Here is a 17,313-nt window from a genome sequence, read left to right as displayed (position 1 = left end):
ATGCACTTTAGTCATTTGTATGCCTTTTTTTTTTTGAGCAATATCTATTTGAGTCTTTTGCCCACTTTTTATTTGGTTTATTTTGCTATTGAGTTTTGTAGGAGCTCCTTATATATTTTGGATATTAACCCTAATTAGATATATGGTTTGCAAATATTTGCTTCCATTCCTTAGGTTGCCTTTTCATTCTGTTGTTTTCTGTTGTTTCCTTTGCTGTATAGAAGGTTTTTAATGAGATATATTGTCACTTGTTGATTTTTGCTTTTGCTGCCTGCGCTTTTGTTTTCAAATCCAGGAAATCATTGTGAAGACCAATGTTATGAAGCTTTCCTTTTATGTTTTCTTCTAGGAGTTTTATGATTTCAGGTCTTATGTTTAAGCCTTTAATTCATTTTGAGTTTATTTCTTGTGTATGGTGTAAGGTAAAGGTCCAATTTTGTTCTGCATCTGAATATCTAGTTTTACCAACATCCTTTGTTGAAGAGACTATATTGTTTCCCTGTTGTGTAGTTTTGACATCCTTGTCAAAGATAATTTGACCATATATGTGTGGGCTTATTTGTGACCTTTCTATTCTGTTTCATTGGTCTGTATGTCTATTTTCATGCTGGTACTATACTGGTACTGATTACTGTAGCTTTGTAATATATTTTGAAATTAGGAAGTATGAGGCTTTGTTCTCTTTCTCAAGATTGTTTTGGCTATTTGGGGTTCTTTGTGGTTCCATATGAATTTTAGGATTCTTTTTTTCTTTTAAAATCATTGGGATTTTGATAGAGATTGTGATGAATCCATAGATCATGCTCAGTAGTATGGACATTATTATATTACATTATTATATTTTAACAATACTAAGTCTTCAAATCCATGAACATGAGATGTCTTTCCATTTATTTGTCTTTAAATTCAGTCAGTAATGTTTTATTATTTTCACTGTGTCTTTTACCTCCTTGATTAAGTTTATTCCTAAGTACTTTATTCTTTTTACTGCTATTGTAAATGGGACTGTTTTCTTAATTTCCTTTCTGGATGATTAGTGTATAGAAACACAAGTGATCTTTCTATGTGGATTTTGTATCCTGTAACTTTGTTGAATTATTTTATTATTTCCAACAGGTTTTTTTGTGGAATTTATGGTTTTCTATATATAAGATCTTGCCACCTGTGAACAGATAATTTTACTTCTTCCTTTCTTGTTTGGATATATTGTATTTTTTTTTTCTTGCTTAATTGCTCTGGCTAGGACTTCCAGTATTAAGTTGAATAAGAGTGGTGAGAGGGGGCATCCTTGTTTTTTTCCTGATCTTAGAGGAAAAGCCTTTACGTTTTCATCATTGAGTATGATATTTACTCTGAACTTTTCTTGTATGACCTTTATTAGATTTAGGTAATTTCCTTCTGTCCTTATTTTGCTTAGTGTTTTTTATCATGAAAGGGTGTTGAATTTTGTCAAAAGCTTTTTCTGAATCTGTTGAGAAGATCCTGTGATTTTTAGCCTTCATTCCGTTAATGTGGTGTATCAAGTTGATTGATTTTTATATATTGAAACATCCTTGCATCCCAGAGATGAATCTCACTTGGTGATGGTGTATAATCCTTTTAATTTTCCATCGAATTTGGTTTGCTAGTATTTTGCTTAAGGATTTGTACATTTATATTATCAGAGGTATATTATCAGGACTGTAGTTTTCTTTTCTTGTGGTGACTTTGTCTGGCTTTGGTATCAAAGTGAGTGTTCCTTCTTTTCCAATTTTTGGAAGAGTCTGAAAAAGATTAGTATTAACTCATCTTTAAATATTTGGTAGAATTCACCAGTAAAACCAGTGGGTCATGGTTTTTTTGTTGGGAGGTCTTTGGTTACTGATTCAATCTTCTTACTAGTAAATGGTCTGTTCAGATTTTGTATTTCTTTATGATTCAGTGTTAGTAGATTGTAAGTTTCTAGGGATTTATCCTTTTCTTCTAGGTTATTCCACTTAGCACTTCTTTTTCTCTATCCCATAAGATTTGGTATGTTGCTGTTGTTGTTGTTTTTCATTTGCTTCAAGACATTTTCTAATTTCTTTTTTGATTTAGTATGAGATCCATTGACTCTTCAAGAGCAATTAGAACCTTGCAAGTTTCTTTTTGAGTGGTATCTAATTTTTTGCTCTCTCTGGTGTCTGTATGTGGTGCTGCATATTCTCTGGTCCTACCACAGCATGTCACCCAACTATACCTTGTTCTCTGCAGCCACAGTCCATGCAAATTGTGCTGGCTCATCAGCTCCTCATTCATGCAAGACATATACCCGTTGCTGGGGAAGCTCTTGAAACAGAATGTTGGAAGCATGCTGCACTTCTTTCTTTCCATCCTTAGGGAGAAGCCTTGAATTGCACACTTTCTCCCAATTGTATCAAGCCTTGCTGGCCATAGCAAGCTGTATCCACTTCTCTTTGTTCTCAGTATCTCTCAGGCATCCAAACAATACTAGTTCCATCACTTATCCATATGAGGTGAGACAGAAACTAGTCTCTTAGGCAGCTCTTGGAAAAGCTGGGACACTGGATGCATGTTTCATCCTTCTTTTTCCTTCCAAGGAAGAAGTAGTGAGTCAAGACTTGTGCTGAGCTGTGCTGTGTTGGGGAAGGAGTTGATGGAGGGTAAAATAAACTTGATCTTCTTGTCCATTTCAGTGCAGCTGTCCTTGGCTTTGTGTTCACCTGCGGTATTCAACTTCTTAACTGAATTCTGGAATTCCCATAAATGACTTTTGGTTCACATTTCACTGTTAAATCAACATATCTGTGGGGGAACAAAAGCTGAGGCTTCTTGGCTACAGAATAATTCCTATCTCATTATGCCAACATCTGTATGAAAATCTCCTATGGTGTGATTTAGTCATGGCAGATTAAAAGCTGAGAACACCCTGTATATACACCCTTTGTGCTAAATCTTGAATAAAATTTGGATCAGTTGCTATATATTTGACCTCCAAGCTCTCAATTTGGTTGACCAATCCAATCATTATGATGATCAAAATAATCAAGTTGCCAATGGCTTATCTACCTTATGCTGAATGCTCTGTGGGGAAAAATGTTCAAATTTTAATTTTCAGTTTGGGGAAAAGGTGTCCAGGGCAATGCCTATTTATAACTATACTGTCTCACTGAAGTGTAGGATCAGAAATGTGAGTAATTCTTTAGTGTTTGGAGGTACAAGGTTCCCCTGAACTCTGCAAAAAGGAGGAAGGCCAAAAAAATTAAAGCAGAGCATAGATAATGTTGAAGCTGGTTGAATATTGAAAGGGTGGATAATAGGGAGAGATCTAGTCTCCAAAGCCAAGAAGAAGACTGAGAAGATACTTGGCTTCAGAGGCTGGTTGTGGAGGCTGCTGATTGAATCATGGCTCCTGCCCAGGGGCATGGCAAGTTTGGATTTTCGGTAAGTTATCAGTAGTACCTTGATCAGTTGGTAAACTGGGGACATTCATCACAAATGTAGTTAATTTTGAAACTCTAAGTTTCATGGTTGGGAAATGTCCGTTTGGGGCAAGACCTGAGGTTTGGCAAACATATTAGATCCCTGATGAGGGGCTGGAGGCAGGGCTAAGGTTTAGTCTTCAAGGAGTGTGGTTGACAACATTGCAATGGCAGTGACTAGCAGGGGAGGATTAAAAGACATGTAAGCAGTAACCCAGGTTTTTGGATATGACCAGTGTTTGCTGTCAGGAAGGTGATGTTAGAACAATGGTGGGTTGGTTTTAAAAAATATTGACACAGGGACCTCAACCCTGGATTTCAGATTCCATGGTTCTGGAATGGATTTGGGAATGTACATTTTTAAATACTCCAGGAGTGATTGTGATGTGCTCTCAGGTTTGAGGGCCACTGGAGGAAGATAGGCAGATGCAGAAGATGCCATGCTCATGGGCTACCCTCAGATGTATTTAGTAACCACAGGAGGTTGACAGGGGTGGAAGGAGATCAACATGAGGGAGCAGGAGATACTCCCAGAGCAGACTGAGAGAAGGAGAGAGAAGCAGATGATGGCAGCTGTTTAAAAAAATTCTACCTCTATTAGGTCTCTTCAGCCATGTGGAAAGTGAGCCTGCTAGTGCGAACTTTAGGAAATCGAGCATCAAAACTGAAGAAGACAGAGGAAGAAGAAATAAGCTGCCTTCAGGGATGGTTTCTCTTATTTTAATGAAAGTTTTGGTGTCTCCAGGCAAGAAAACAGTGAGGTTTTTTTTGGTTGTTGTTGTTTGCTTGTTTGTGTTGTTTGTTTTTTTAACAAGTGATGTTGTTTTCAAGAAACTAAAGGATGCAAGAGGAGCTTCCTAGGAAACTTTGTGTTCAGAAGCTGTTTACTTTTTCAAAGTAGACAGGTAGAGGAGAGAAATGAGTGCATACTGTTTTCTACTTTCTTCTGTTTCAGAAAAGCCAACTTATTTGCAATAAAACAAAGTCATTTATAAAGGTGAGATTAATTGTAGAATATCATATCTGATGTTTTTATAATATTAACCACAGTTACCTTCTGAATTTTTGAAGGAAAGGATAATTTCCTAAATGTAATTTTTATATTTTACATTTTTGTATCAATAGTTACTCTTTTTAGAGCCCATTTTTACTGAGCATATAATAGAGTGCTAAGTGTTTTACATTCAATATTACTTTTCATAATGACTTTGACCCCTGTAGTTAGAGATATTGAACTCTATAGATGTAGAAATTTTGTCTAAGAGATTTAGTTATTTTTCTGAGATCACATATCTTGAATCTGAAGAAGCCAGATTTGAAACCCATGCCGACAGTCTCCAGTGCTCACATTCTCCATCACTGACACTCTGCTACATGTGGTCTTAATATAATCCCAAAATATAGCTTAATTGCATCTTAACCATTTCTCCACTAGTTATTTGGTCTTCCAAGCTTGTAAGAAACATTATTGTCTTAACCGCATTTTGATCACCATTAGGAAAAACAAACCATCAGGTCTAATGCATCTCTAATGTAGTAATCAGTTTTGAGAAGAAAATACACTTAGATTATTTATATAATTTTAAATCATAATTTTATCATGAAGTACAGTATTTATTTATTTTAGATTCTATAGGTTTTAAAAATCATCCTTAGATTAATGGTGGATTTCTTAAAATAGTTTTAAAAATTAAGTGATGGAAAAAGAAGTAAAAAGAATAGAACCATACAAATCTTTAATTAACATAGTGTGATTATTACATAAATGATATTATGTACTATTATAGAAAAAGTTTATTGTGATCTGCTTATAAGACCTCCCTGTAGTTTTGACCTAGCTCTACTAAGAAGTGGATTGAACAATTAAATTATCATTATTTAGTATTAATAAAATTTCAAAGATCACATGAAGAAATCACTGTGTAGTTAGGAATGTAGATCAGTTAGAATTCATTTTCTTTCAATTTTCAAAGGAAGTAATTTAAGATTTTTCTAAGCTTTTCTGCTGGCATTTTAGGTAAAGAATTGAATATTTTTCATTTTTTTTATGAACAATGCTAATAGCCATTTATAAATGCTTCTCTTTAAATATGATGTGATTATATTAGAAATGATGTCCTCTAAATTTTTAAGTTTTCACTTGACAAGAATTACCTAGAACTGCCATTTTAAATACAAAATCTTATCTTTGGAACACAAGTATGTTCTTTAGAGCATGAAAAAAAGGAAATAGTGCTCTTAGTTATATCACATGACTTACATGAGGCTGAGCTCCAAAATAGAAATTATTTAAGCAGAACAATATGTTCTTGGTTTCCTGAATAATGCCAAGTAAATGTGCTTAGAACAATCTTCCCTTCATACCTCATCTCATCTCTGGAATATGTCTACTCAGGAAAACAACTCTTGTGAGTCTTTATGGGGCCATTTTTTATCATTTGTTTGGAAAGAACCCAAAGCTCTGTCTTTTAGCCTTCTCTAACCAGCTGTTATATTGATTCCCCATTTTCTAGTGAGTTATCACAATGATTAAAATAAATATATAGTAGGTCAGATTGGGAAACCATAATCTCATCCAGCTGTTAAGAAAAATGAACGAACTAGAATGTATTTCTCAAAATGAATTCCACAGAGCACTTATGCCGAATGCTCTGTGGGGAAAAATGTTCAGTGGCTTAATAGAAAATATATATATACAGTTGACTCTTGAACAATACTGGCTTGAAGTATGTGGATCCACTCATATGTGGATTTTTTCAATAAATGCATACTACACAAACCCTGGGGAACCATAGAACAGAGGGCCAACTGTAATGTTATATGGGGATTTTGACTGCATGGGCTATTGGCACCCCTAAGCCTTCTGTTGTCAAGGGTCAACTGTATATTTTGGGGGAAATTTACTTGCATCTTAACTTATTTAAGGCTGTGAGAAGTCTTGTACTTTTAAAACAATTGTAATGAGTTTATTTCAGAGCTCCTTATATTTATTCTAGTACAAATGATCTTTACCTTGAAATATCTGAGAGAAACATTAGGTACTACTCCTCTGTGAAAAACGTTTAGGCAAATATTAAAGTAGACAAGCTATCAGCAGTTTGATTATTTTGATCATCATAATGATTGGATTCGTCAATTGAATTAAGACTTGGAGGTCAAATATATAGTAAGTGAACTAAGTGTTATTCAAGATACAACACAAAGGATGAGTATGAGCTCTTGATCTGCCATGACCAAATCACACCATCGGAGATTTCACATGGATGCAAGCATAATGAGAAAAGAACTACTCTGTAGCTAAGATGCAGCTAAGTGAAATACAGTTTCTTGCAATACACAGACATACAGGCATGTTGTTAATTTTGGCAGCATTTGATTTGTGCCAACTATATGGAAAAAAGAAACTTTCTACAAAGCCCAATGAGATGGCCCCATTTATTGTTCATAGGGCAAAATTCCTTTTTAAAAGGTTAAGAATGAGAGAGAAATTTCTTGGACAGGATATCAGTTGGGAAGGCTTTGCTTCGTAGTTAATGAAAAAAATTGTCCAAAACATAAATACATTACTAAATATGGTAAGATTAACTGCATCAGAGAAAGACTTTATGATTTAAGAACATGGAATAGAAGATGGTATATTACCGTATAATCCACCGACAAACAACACTTGGATTAGAAGACTTTGGATAATGGGCAGCTTCGAAGGACCCAGAAGATCCAGTCAACAAAAATCTTCCATCACAAGCTGTGGCTGTGAAAAAATGGCAATTAATATTAGACAAAACAATCTTGGAAGGGTTTCTCAAATGAAATGGGATTCAAATTGCCTAACGAACCTTCATAGACTACTCATGATTAAATCTCTAAGAGGCCATTTCACAAAACTAAAATGATCGAATGGAAATAGATCAGATTTTGTGTTTTAAATCTATTAGCTATTTTCAAATACTCTTACACAACCCATTATAGATCCTTTAGAAAATCATTCTATTTCTAAATACCCATAGTTAAGTTGCATTTTTAGTATATTCTTTTATATTTGTAAGAAAACAAATACACCTTAATTGTAAACTTCCAATTTAAAGAAGCAACTACTATTTTTTGCTTTATTTTCCCCATTAAATTGGAGCTAGGGTGAACTTCCTCTATGCATACTCGTGATACGTTTTCCTGAAAATGATCAGAAAATGGCCAGGAAAATGATACATATGGTGAAAGGGGCCTGAAGAGATCCTTCCATTCAATCTACTGCACACAACTTTTAACCTTCATCACTTTTGCTCCTTTTGTATGGACTCACAATCTAGCTCAATATTTTCATTCAATATTCCTGAGTGTGTTTTTCTCTCCCATGACAACTCATTTTCCTCTTTTAATTCTTGTAGCACATTTATTTCATGTACTTCTCTTACATCTCCTTAATGTCATGAATTACTAGTTGTCTTAATTTATATCTGAGTCATTTCCTACTAGATTAAAATCTTGAAAGCATGAAAGAGGAGTCATAATTTGTAGCTTTTTATTTTATACTTGCTATGTATAGTATGCATTAAAAATAAAACTGATTTGATTTTCACAATCTTTAGCTTTTCTTAGGTTATTTTCTATATTCTTACTACTGTTGACACCAAAATTCTAAAATAATGACTCCTGGAATATGTCCTTTTTCTTTTGGTATTTTGTTTATTCCTCGTATGTTGGAAGTGTTGATAGAGGGCAGGGAAATCAAGGAAATTTATCAAAATTAAATTGCTGCCCTTGGAATCTGAGTGCAGAATAAGCTAATCTTAAATTGATAAATGGAAAAACCCACTGTAACATTACACAGTAATTCTGCCAAGTTATAAAACACAAGCTATTATATGACATCAAACATTTTATATGAACAGAAGAAAGAAATTGAAAAGCACATAGAAATCTTGATAAAAATACCACATTTTGGTTGGCTTTTTGCTACTTTTGGTGTACATTTTTAAAAGGCATATAAGGTAGAGGCATAAAGAAAGGTAAATAAATTTTAAGACAAAGTCCATTTAAGAATAATGTCCTAGGAATTAATTGCATTGGATTATGCATTGGATTATTATAGCCCAATTCCCAAGGGAAAAAAAAATTAAGAACAGAAAAGATAATAACCCAATATCATAGACTTCAGGAAATTAAAGAGAAAAAATTGTGACTTGTTGAGAGAACTGAATCACCTTACGTGTAATACTTGCTGGAGCAGAAAGGACAATTAAGGCTAATTTGTATGATTTGAAGATAAACAGTAAAATATATGTCTGTTTAATGCAGAGCGAAATAATTTTCTAGTTGTAAAAAAGAAAATCTCCTTTTTCACTCTTAACTCTCTGTGCATCACAAACCACGCCGAATAAATGAGAAAATCCCTTAGCTTCAATGACCATAAAAGTAAGAATAGTGTCTGCTTGTATTTTAAGTGATATATGGAGCTTTTTAGTCACAGTTTGTCAAGAAACATGTGGGCTCCAAGAGTACAGGCAGTGCAAGAAAATCCACCACTATTATAATTAGTTTATATTTAAACTATGACACTTAGGAACACAGTAAGAAAGAACAATCAATCCTACCAGCCCTAAAATACAACTGTTAGCATTGGTGGAATGTTTATTATGTGCCAGCATTGCTCTAAGGTCATTATATAAGTGTTAATGTCCCCTTCACCACAAATTTATGAAGTTTTAGGTGGGAAAGCTGAGGTACAGAACGGGTAAGTTAACTAACATAAGTTCTTCCAGCTTACAAAGGTTGATTCAAAGCCAGGCAATACCTAATATTAGCCTAATACAGCAATATATAGAGCTATCAGGGTGACATCACTCAGTCGTTGAAAAGCAGGATGTGTGTGTGTGTGTGTGTGTGTGAGAGAGAGAGAGAGAGAGAGAGAGAGAGAGAGAGAGAGAGAGAGAGAGAGAGAGATTTTAAATGAAAGAAGAAACAGAAAATAAAAAGAATTTCGTCATGTCCAGTGTTTTTAAAATTAGAATATAGATCACGTTTGCAACAGCACTTCACAACAAACAGGAGGGAGCAAAAAAAGATAGAGTGAAAAAAGGAAAAAAACAAGACTGGTTTTAGAATTTGTAAAACCTATTTGCAAAGCTGGTGACACTTTAGTAATTCTTCATGTCCACTCACTACATATTTGGGGGGAAGATATCAATAGCTTTGGGCTGTACAATGGGGTTCATAAATTTCCAAAAAGCTGAGTGATGACCCTGGTGGCAGAGATTGTTGTATGTTTGCCATACCCTTATTCAGTCCCTTTCTAGGTACATGACTAGACTGCATATCCTAAAATGGGTCACGTGACAGTCTGGTTAATAAACTATAGTGAAAGTGATTGTGTTTATCTCCAGATATGATTTCTAAAAAGATCTTCTATAACATTTTTCCATTGTCTCTCAGCAGGTTGCAAAGGATCCAGGGGAGAACTTGACACAGAAGGGATGGTGGAGGAACCGGCATGCTGAGTGTCTGCAGAACACAGCCTCTTGCCATCTTTCTTGGACTATAATGTAAGTGATAAATAAACTATAATTGTCTTACATTGCTAAGATTGTTTATCATAATATTTAGCTTGCCCTTAAGAATATGATCAGTTTGCCTGTTCAGTTTTCTATGAAGTTGCTGAGTTTTAGTGGAAATGGATAATCTACAGGTCTAGTTCTGCTCTAAAGGGCCTCTGGGAATTCCTGCACTTAAGTAAAGATTAAGAAGAATATTCCTGAACACATTTAAAATAAAATTACAATAATATTGAACTACTTATAATAGCAAAATTCAGAATGCCAAAATATTATCATTTCAAGATATAGGCTTGTGCTAGGGACTTTCTCGTACATTCTTTCATTTAATTTCAGGATATTTCTGGAGAACCTGATGTTACATGTCATGAAGCAGGACAGACTTTTGGCAAAACAGATATAACCCAGCCATGGCTGAGTAGGATTACTGGGTATTCAGGATTATAATTTTTGACTACGAAGTTCTTTTAAGTGTAACATCAAAAAAAAATTCTCAGTGAGAGATCAATGAGCCTGCCAAATAATATCAGCCATTCTATTGCACTATCTGAAATTGCCTGTAATGGAATGGGATTCATATAGGTGTGTTCTTAGGACCCAGCTCCTTCTGCTGGCTCAATGTTTATTAGTTGTGTGTTTTCTCAGGGTTTTGAATTCTCTAGGAACGTAAATCAAACATGATCTCTGCCCATCTATTGTGCACATACGTATAAGGCATGCACATACATTGTGCATGCAAACAATCTATGGAGACACTTGCCAACTTCCAAACAGGCCTGAACATTGTCCTAAAGGCTGTTTGAGTCAGCATCTCTTCTTCTCATAGGTCAGCTAAAAAGTGAACTTTCCTGCTGATGCAATTTTCATCAGAAGAAAAAAACAATTTAAAGAAATCTTGGTTCTGCTATAGTCAGCTATAAGTTGTGAAAACCTAAATAACTAAAGACTGTAAAAGAAGCTGTTTAGCAAGTTAACATTATTATGACTCTATTAATAACACAAACTAGAATTAGAGCTCACAGCTGGAGGAGAAAAAAGAGATAGAGCAAAGGTCAGTTTCACATAGAGAATTCTCTTAAAATAATCTTTCAGTGAACATAGATTGATGGACAGGGCTTTCATGTAGAAATTATGCTATAGAAGTTTGAGGTGGTGCTGAGGTGAAGAACTCACAATCATTCATGATTAAATAATAAATAAAACAACTTATATATGCTTGAAAAATCCTAGATGGATAGAGTAATTGATTTGTCCACTTTTCCCACAACAACTTTAAATTGTTTTTCAAAAATAGATATAATGCTAACTTTAAAACACAAATAAAGACGAGAATCAAGTAAAAGTGGCAAATGAGGATTCAGAGGCTTAAGAAAGTTAGTGACATGGATGGTGAATTGATACTGTTTAAATTAACATAAAACCTCCATGATATTGAAAAATAATAATGCAGTTTGATTATGTTTTTCAGGCAAATTTAGAGAATTCAGTTCTAATAGTGAGGTTCACGTCATGAGTTTAGAATGACTAAGAAAAATAATTCATGGCCTTATAACTTGTTTTAGGACAAGTTGCCACATATAGGATATTTCTATGGTTATTTTTTGATATGCATGGATACTATTTTTTTATGAAAATTATAAACTCCATGACAGTAAAGAGCACATAATAGGTGTGGTTCATTTTCTGATTATTCATCTTATATATTTTTCCCCATTTAAAGTTATCGATCATCATTATACAGGCTTAAAGGTATGTGTCTTACTTTGATACACATTATTTTTGAAATATAAATCAGCATCACCTTTATTACCTCATGATGGCACACTTGCATCACATTCTCTGTGAAAAGGTTTTGAAAACTGCCTGAAAACCATAGCAAAATAGGATGTTGTTTTCTTTTTCTTTGAGTAACTTAGTTATATAAAATAGATTAAAAAATATTCTGTAGCCTACACTTTCTTCCAATATGCTCTGAGTACACTTCAAAGTATGTAGTTAAACTCTGAAGTTTGAATTTTATCCAAGAACATTTGAATTAGGATTGCTTAGTAGAAGACTCTTCAGTCAAGTTGCCAGTTTTTGAGTTGGTTCTGGGAAACAGAACAACTGCCTGTCTTTTCAAGTATATACTGAGGGTATAGGTAATTTTTTAAACTTCGGTTGGTAATGGAGCATTCATCTTCAATTAAAATCAAGCAAGAAGAGCAAAGTGTAACAAATAATAGAAGAACAAAGTGTAGCAAATTGTAATTAAAGCCTTTTCACATTTCGGGAACTAATGGTACTCATGGTCAATTTTTAAACTGATTGTAAACCACACCAAAAATTTGTTCAATTCCTGCTGTTTAATTTTTCAAGAACAAATTATAGATTAGAATTGTTCAGATAGTTCCTCACATTCCTTACCAATCTGTATGTACATTTATGTGTTAATCTTTCATGTGTATATTACCCAGTGATAAAATGAAGAAATAAACCAAAGAAGAAATATGTTTATATCACTTAGAGCCATGTTTGACATTTAGTAAGTACTACTTAAGTGTTAAATAATAATAATAATAGTGATTTTAAAAATTATTAGCACTCAAAACAAATGCCAAAATTTACAAAAAAAAACACAGATATTTTATTGATCAAACATGAAGATCTTATTTGTAGCTGATTTCCCTTGTTCACAGAACTACAACTCAGTACAGTTTTTAAGATATCTTTTGTTTCTTTGCCAAAAGGTGAATAAAGGCAACAATAAAAATTAAGGGATGGTGATTACTGAGTTAGAAACTGTTAAAATAGCAAAAATAAAATGACCAATATTATGATAAGATGGTGAAAAAGTGTTCAAATTCATAATAGTTTGTAGTAGCTTAATATGGGATGAAAAATAATGCCAATCTCCTCCCCCAGACATTAACTACAGCATTCTTTCTACACTTGTCGAATGGAATTCTGTTTAATTAATATGCTTAATGTCATGTGATAAAGTTTAGGAAATATTAATATAATTATTTTCTGGAGTTTTGTATTAAATTATAAACATAGCTATTGGGATATATCATTCTCCAGTAGTTTTTGGTACTTGAGGGGTGTGTGTGTATGTGTGTGAGTACATAGTGAGGGAGGATAGAAAAGAAGGGGGAAGAGGGAGGGAAGGTCATCACTTACCACAAATTTTATTGTCTTCATCAGAGCCATCTGGACAGTTCAATTCTCCATCACAAAATAAATCAATTGCTATACAATTTAGAGCATCAGCACACAGCCTTGAATCAGGTGGGCACTCTACTGAGACATGTCCTTTTAAAAAAAGATTGGATTTATAAGTTTCCCACATAGTAGATTTAATTTCCAACTAATGAGATATGTACAATGTCTGGATAGTTATCATGTATTTTTTGTCATTTAGGTAAGTATGTGCTTACTTATAAGCATGTATTTCAATTTCCAAAAGAAATATTTATTTCATTTAATTAATTGATCATTTGTAAAATCTTAGAGTTTTAAATTTTGAAGAAATGATACATATTTCTTCATAGATGTCAAATATGATGTTTATTTTGTTGATTTTTAACCTCGACAAATCAGTACTACAGTTTGGACATTTAGTCACCAATATTTACACCTCCTAGGATTGTAATGTGTAATGTGGGACAATTTATTGGAATATGTATCACATCATCTGCAGTATCTAGTAGCCACTTCGTTTACTTATAAACTTATCATTTGAAAATATAGTGGCTGAAGTCAAGGTTTGCATCCTGCAGAGTAAAATTTGTCAAAGAAAGCTATTTTATAGTAAAATAAAACACTTAAAATTCCCAGCGCATTGAGCATGAGGAACCCAAAGGTTATTTCTGTTCAATATCTCCTCACTTCTTGAATCAGAGGTTCTTGGGGGAAAGGTGCAAACATGGCCCTGAAGGACTCCATGCCATACTCTGGCCATGATCTGATCAATTTGTACCTCTCAGCCTGTCCTGTCCTTCCCCTTCTCCTCTTCCACATTTCTAGATATAGAGATGGACTGAGAAACACATTTTACTTCTAGAAATTGACTTGGAAATTTTAGGTGCAATTCTAAAAATATATTTGTATGCCCACTAGATAAACACATATGTTTTTATTTTCTAAGCAATGTGAGAATTTGAATATTTTTTGTCTATGATTAGAATAACAATGACAGTTTAAAGTTTTTGGAAAATCTTTAAGCTCAATAACATTTTTTGTTATTGTTCTTAATCTTAAAACTAGCATTACACTGCCATCTGCTGGGTTTTAAACATATATTTGATTCTGAAATTTCTCCTTATACTCCAAGAAATTAATTGGAGAAAGAAAAGTGCTTCTGTCAATAAATCTGCTAAGGTAATACTTAATTAGGAACATTATGGACAGGGTTGCTGAGTATATATACAACTAAATTGGACTTTTGTAATTGTCTGTAATTAACGTGGATATAAACCATTGGGAAATTCAAGGATCACCTAACATCTAAAATAGGAAAGGATAAAAACCAGAGCCATTCCCAAATGACAAAATAGTCCCACTTAAGCGAATAATAATTGATAAAAATTGTATTGAATAAACACATATGCATATTATGAGATATATATGAGATACTCATCAAGAGAGTCCTTAATTGTTGAGTCCCTAATCCATGAAAGGCATAGTGTTGATAGTATTCCATAAATGCTTGATATATAAATAAATGAGGAAAAAGGGCATTATTCTAGAAATTCTAAGTCTCATTTTAACAGTTGTTAATAGAATTCTAAGTGTTCAGCATCTATAAGAATAGATTTGGGGATATAACTAGGAAAATTATAATTTTGTCTAATCTAATGCTTCTCATGGGAACTTCACTTCCTGATGTTTCATATTTTGTCTGTTGCTTATTGAACTTTATAGAATGAATTTCAAAACCACACTGGCAAGTGACACCCCTTGGGATCTTTTGATTTCATTAATGATCATTCATTCACTCTACAAGTATTTATTTCTACTTTGTGTCATGGATTTTTAAGGGATAGAGATAAAAGGATGAGTAAGGCAGAGGCTATTCTCATGGAGCTTGGAGTTTAGTTGGAGACTGGTTCATTAACTAATAAATTTTTTAAATGATGTAGAAAAAAGTGATATGAGAACATCAAAGACTGGGCTACACAATGGATTATTTTCCTTCTGAGGCAGGGATTGAAAGCATCTTCGCATAAACTAAATTTTGAAGGATGCTTAGAAATACACAAGGAAGAGAGGTATGTGAAATGTATACATAGTGATATGACAAGAGCATATTAATATATGCAGAACAGAGGACTCTATCTAGATGTTGGGATGTTAATTGAAGCTATGGCAGGAAGGGAGTTTAGTGCCAAATTCTGGGGGACTTTTTAAAAATCTTTTAACATATTATTTTTCTATAAACAATGGCATTGAAAGTGTTTACATATATATGTGATATGACCAGTCCATGTTCCATAAAGACAATTCCAGGACCAAGTGGAGAATCTCTTCGGAGCAGACCAATTGAGAAACTGTTTCAATGGTCAAGGTGAAAGTTGATGAGGGTTGGAACTCAACTCTTGCACTTGCAGAAGAAATAGGGCATATTCCAACCGCTATTTTATAAGTAGAATTGATGAGCTTTAGTGACCAGATGTGCCCCTGATCAGAGAGCGGTGGCTAAGGGGATGCTAAGGATGGTAAGTCCACTTTTGGAGTGGCCAGCTGAATTACCAACGGTCATTAGTCATGTTAGTGATTATAAGAGAAACAGCTGGTGGGATTAGAAAATAACTCTAGTTTGAAATATTTTGATTTGAAGGTGGAAATATTATATTATGCCAAGATTGTACTCTATCTCCACATTCTGGTATATAAACACACTTCAGCTGTCTTGGTCCATGAATAAAGAGAAGTTCCTCATATCAAAACCAACATGGGGGGGAGACCTTCAAGATGGCGGAGGAGTAGGATATGGAGATCACCTTCCTCCCCACAAACACATCAGAAATACATCTACAAGTGGAACAGCTCCTTCAGAACACCTACTGAACGCTGGCAGAAGACCTCAGACCTCCCAAAAGGCAGGAAACTCCCCACGTACTTGGGTAGGGCAAAAGAAAAAAGAAAAAAACAGAGACAAAAGGATCGGGACAGGACCTGCACCAGTGGGAGGGAGCTGTGAAGGAGGAAAGGTTTCCACACACTAGGAAGCCCCTTTGCAGGCGGAGATGATGGGTGGGCAGGGTGGAAGCATCAGAGCCACCGAGGAGAGCACAGCAATAGGGGTGCAGACGGCAAAGCGGAGAGATTCCCGCACAGAGGATCAGTGCCGACCGGCACTCACCAGCCCGAGAGGCTTGTCTGCTCACCCGCCGGGGCGGGTGGGGCTGGGAACTGAGGCTCGGGCTTCGGAGGTCAGACCTCAGAGAGAGGACTGGGATTGGCTGCGTGAACACAGCCAAAAGGGGTTAGTGCGCCACAGCTAGCCGGGAGGGAGTCCGGGAAAAGTCTGGACCTGCCGAAGAGACAAGAGACTTTTTCTTGCCTCTTTGTTTCCTGGTGCGCGAGGAGAGGGGATTGAGAGCGCCGCTTAAAGGAGCTCCAGAGACGGGCACGAGCTGCGGCTATCAGAGCAGACCCCAGAGACGGGCAGGAGACGCTAAGGCTGCTGCTGCCGCTACCAAGAAGCCTCTGTGTGAGCACAGGTCACTATCCCCACCTCCCCTCCCGGGAGCCTCTGCCGCCTGCCACTGCCAGTGTCCCATGATCCAGGGACAACTTGCCAAGGAGAACACATGGCGCGCCTCAGGTGGGTGCAACGTCACACCGGCCTCTGCCTCCGCAGGCTCGACCTGCACTCCGTGCCCCTCCCTCCCTCCGGCCTGAGTGAGCCAGAGCCCCCGAATCAGCTGCTCCTTTAACCCCGTCCAGTCTAAGGGAAGAACAGACGCCCTCAGGCGACCTACACGCAGAGGGGTTCCAGATCCAAAGCTGAACCCCAGGAGTTGTGCGAACAAAGAAGAGAAAGGGAAATCTCTCCCAGCAGCCTCAGGAGCAGCGGATTAAATCTCCACAATCAACGTGAGGTACCCTGCATCTGTGGAATACCTAAATAGACAACGAATCATCCCAAAATTGAGGCAGTGGACTTTGGGAGCAACTGTAGACTTAGGGTTTGCTTTCTGCATTTAATTGATTTCTGGTTTTATGTTTATCTTAGGTTAGTATTTAGAGTTTATTATCATTGGTAGATTTGTTTATTGATTTGGTAGCTCTCTACATATATATATATATATATATAT

The 17,313-nt window shown here is 35.4% G+C and overlaps 1 protein-coding gene across 1 annotated transcript in view; it reads right to left on the bottom strand.

Annotated features, from left to right (window-relative positions):
• Positions 1-17,313, bottom strand: part of TMPRSS15 (transmembrane serine protease 15) — a 133,512-nt gene that overhangs the window by 91,702 nt on the left and 24,497 nt on the right. Inside the window, exons 6-7 of the mRNA XM_027101029.1 lie at positions 13,172-13,305; positions 7,104-7,212 (exon numbers count right to left, since the gene is read on the bottom strand). Of these exons, the coding sequence (XP_026956830.1) occupies positions 7,104-7,212; positions 13,172-13,305 (243 nt within the window). The remainder of the gene's footprint in view (positions 1-7,103; positions 7,213-13,171; positions 13,306-17,313) is intronic.

Source organism: Aethalodelphis obliquidens, unplaced genomic scaffold, assembly GCF_003676395.1.
Source record: "Aethalodelphis obliquidens isolate GAN/ISIS:26980383/991018 unplaced genomic scaffold, ASM367639v1 scaffold1, whole genome shotgun sequence".
NCBI lineage: Eukaryota > Metazoa > Chordata > Mammalia > Artiodactyla > Delphinidae > Aethalodelphis > Aethalodelphis obliquidens.
The sequence above is the reverse complement of the archived record's forward strand: the minus strand, read 5'-3'. Positions and strand labels throughout refer to the sequence as shown.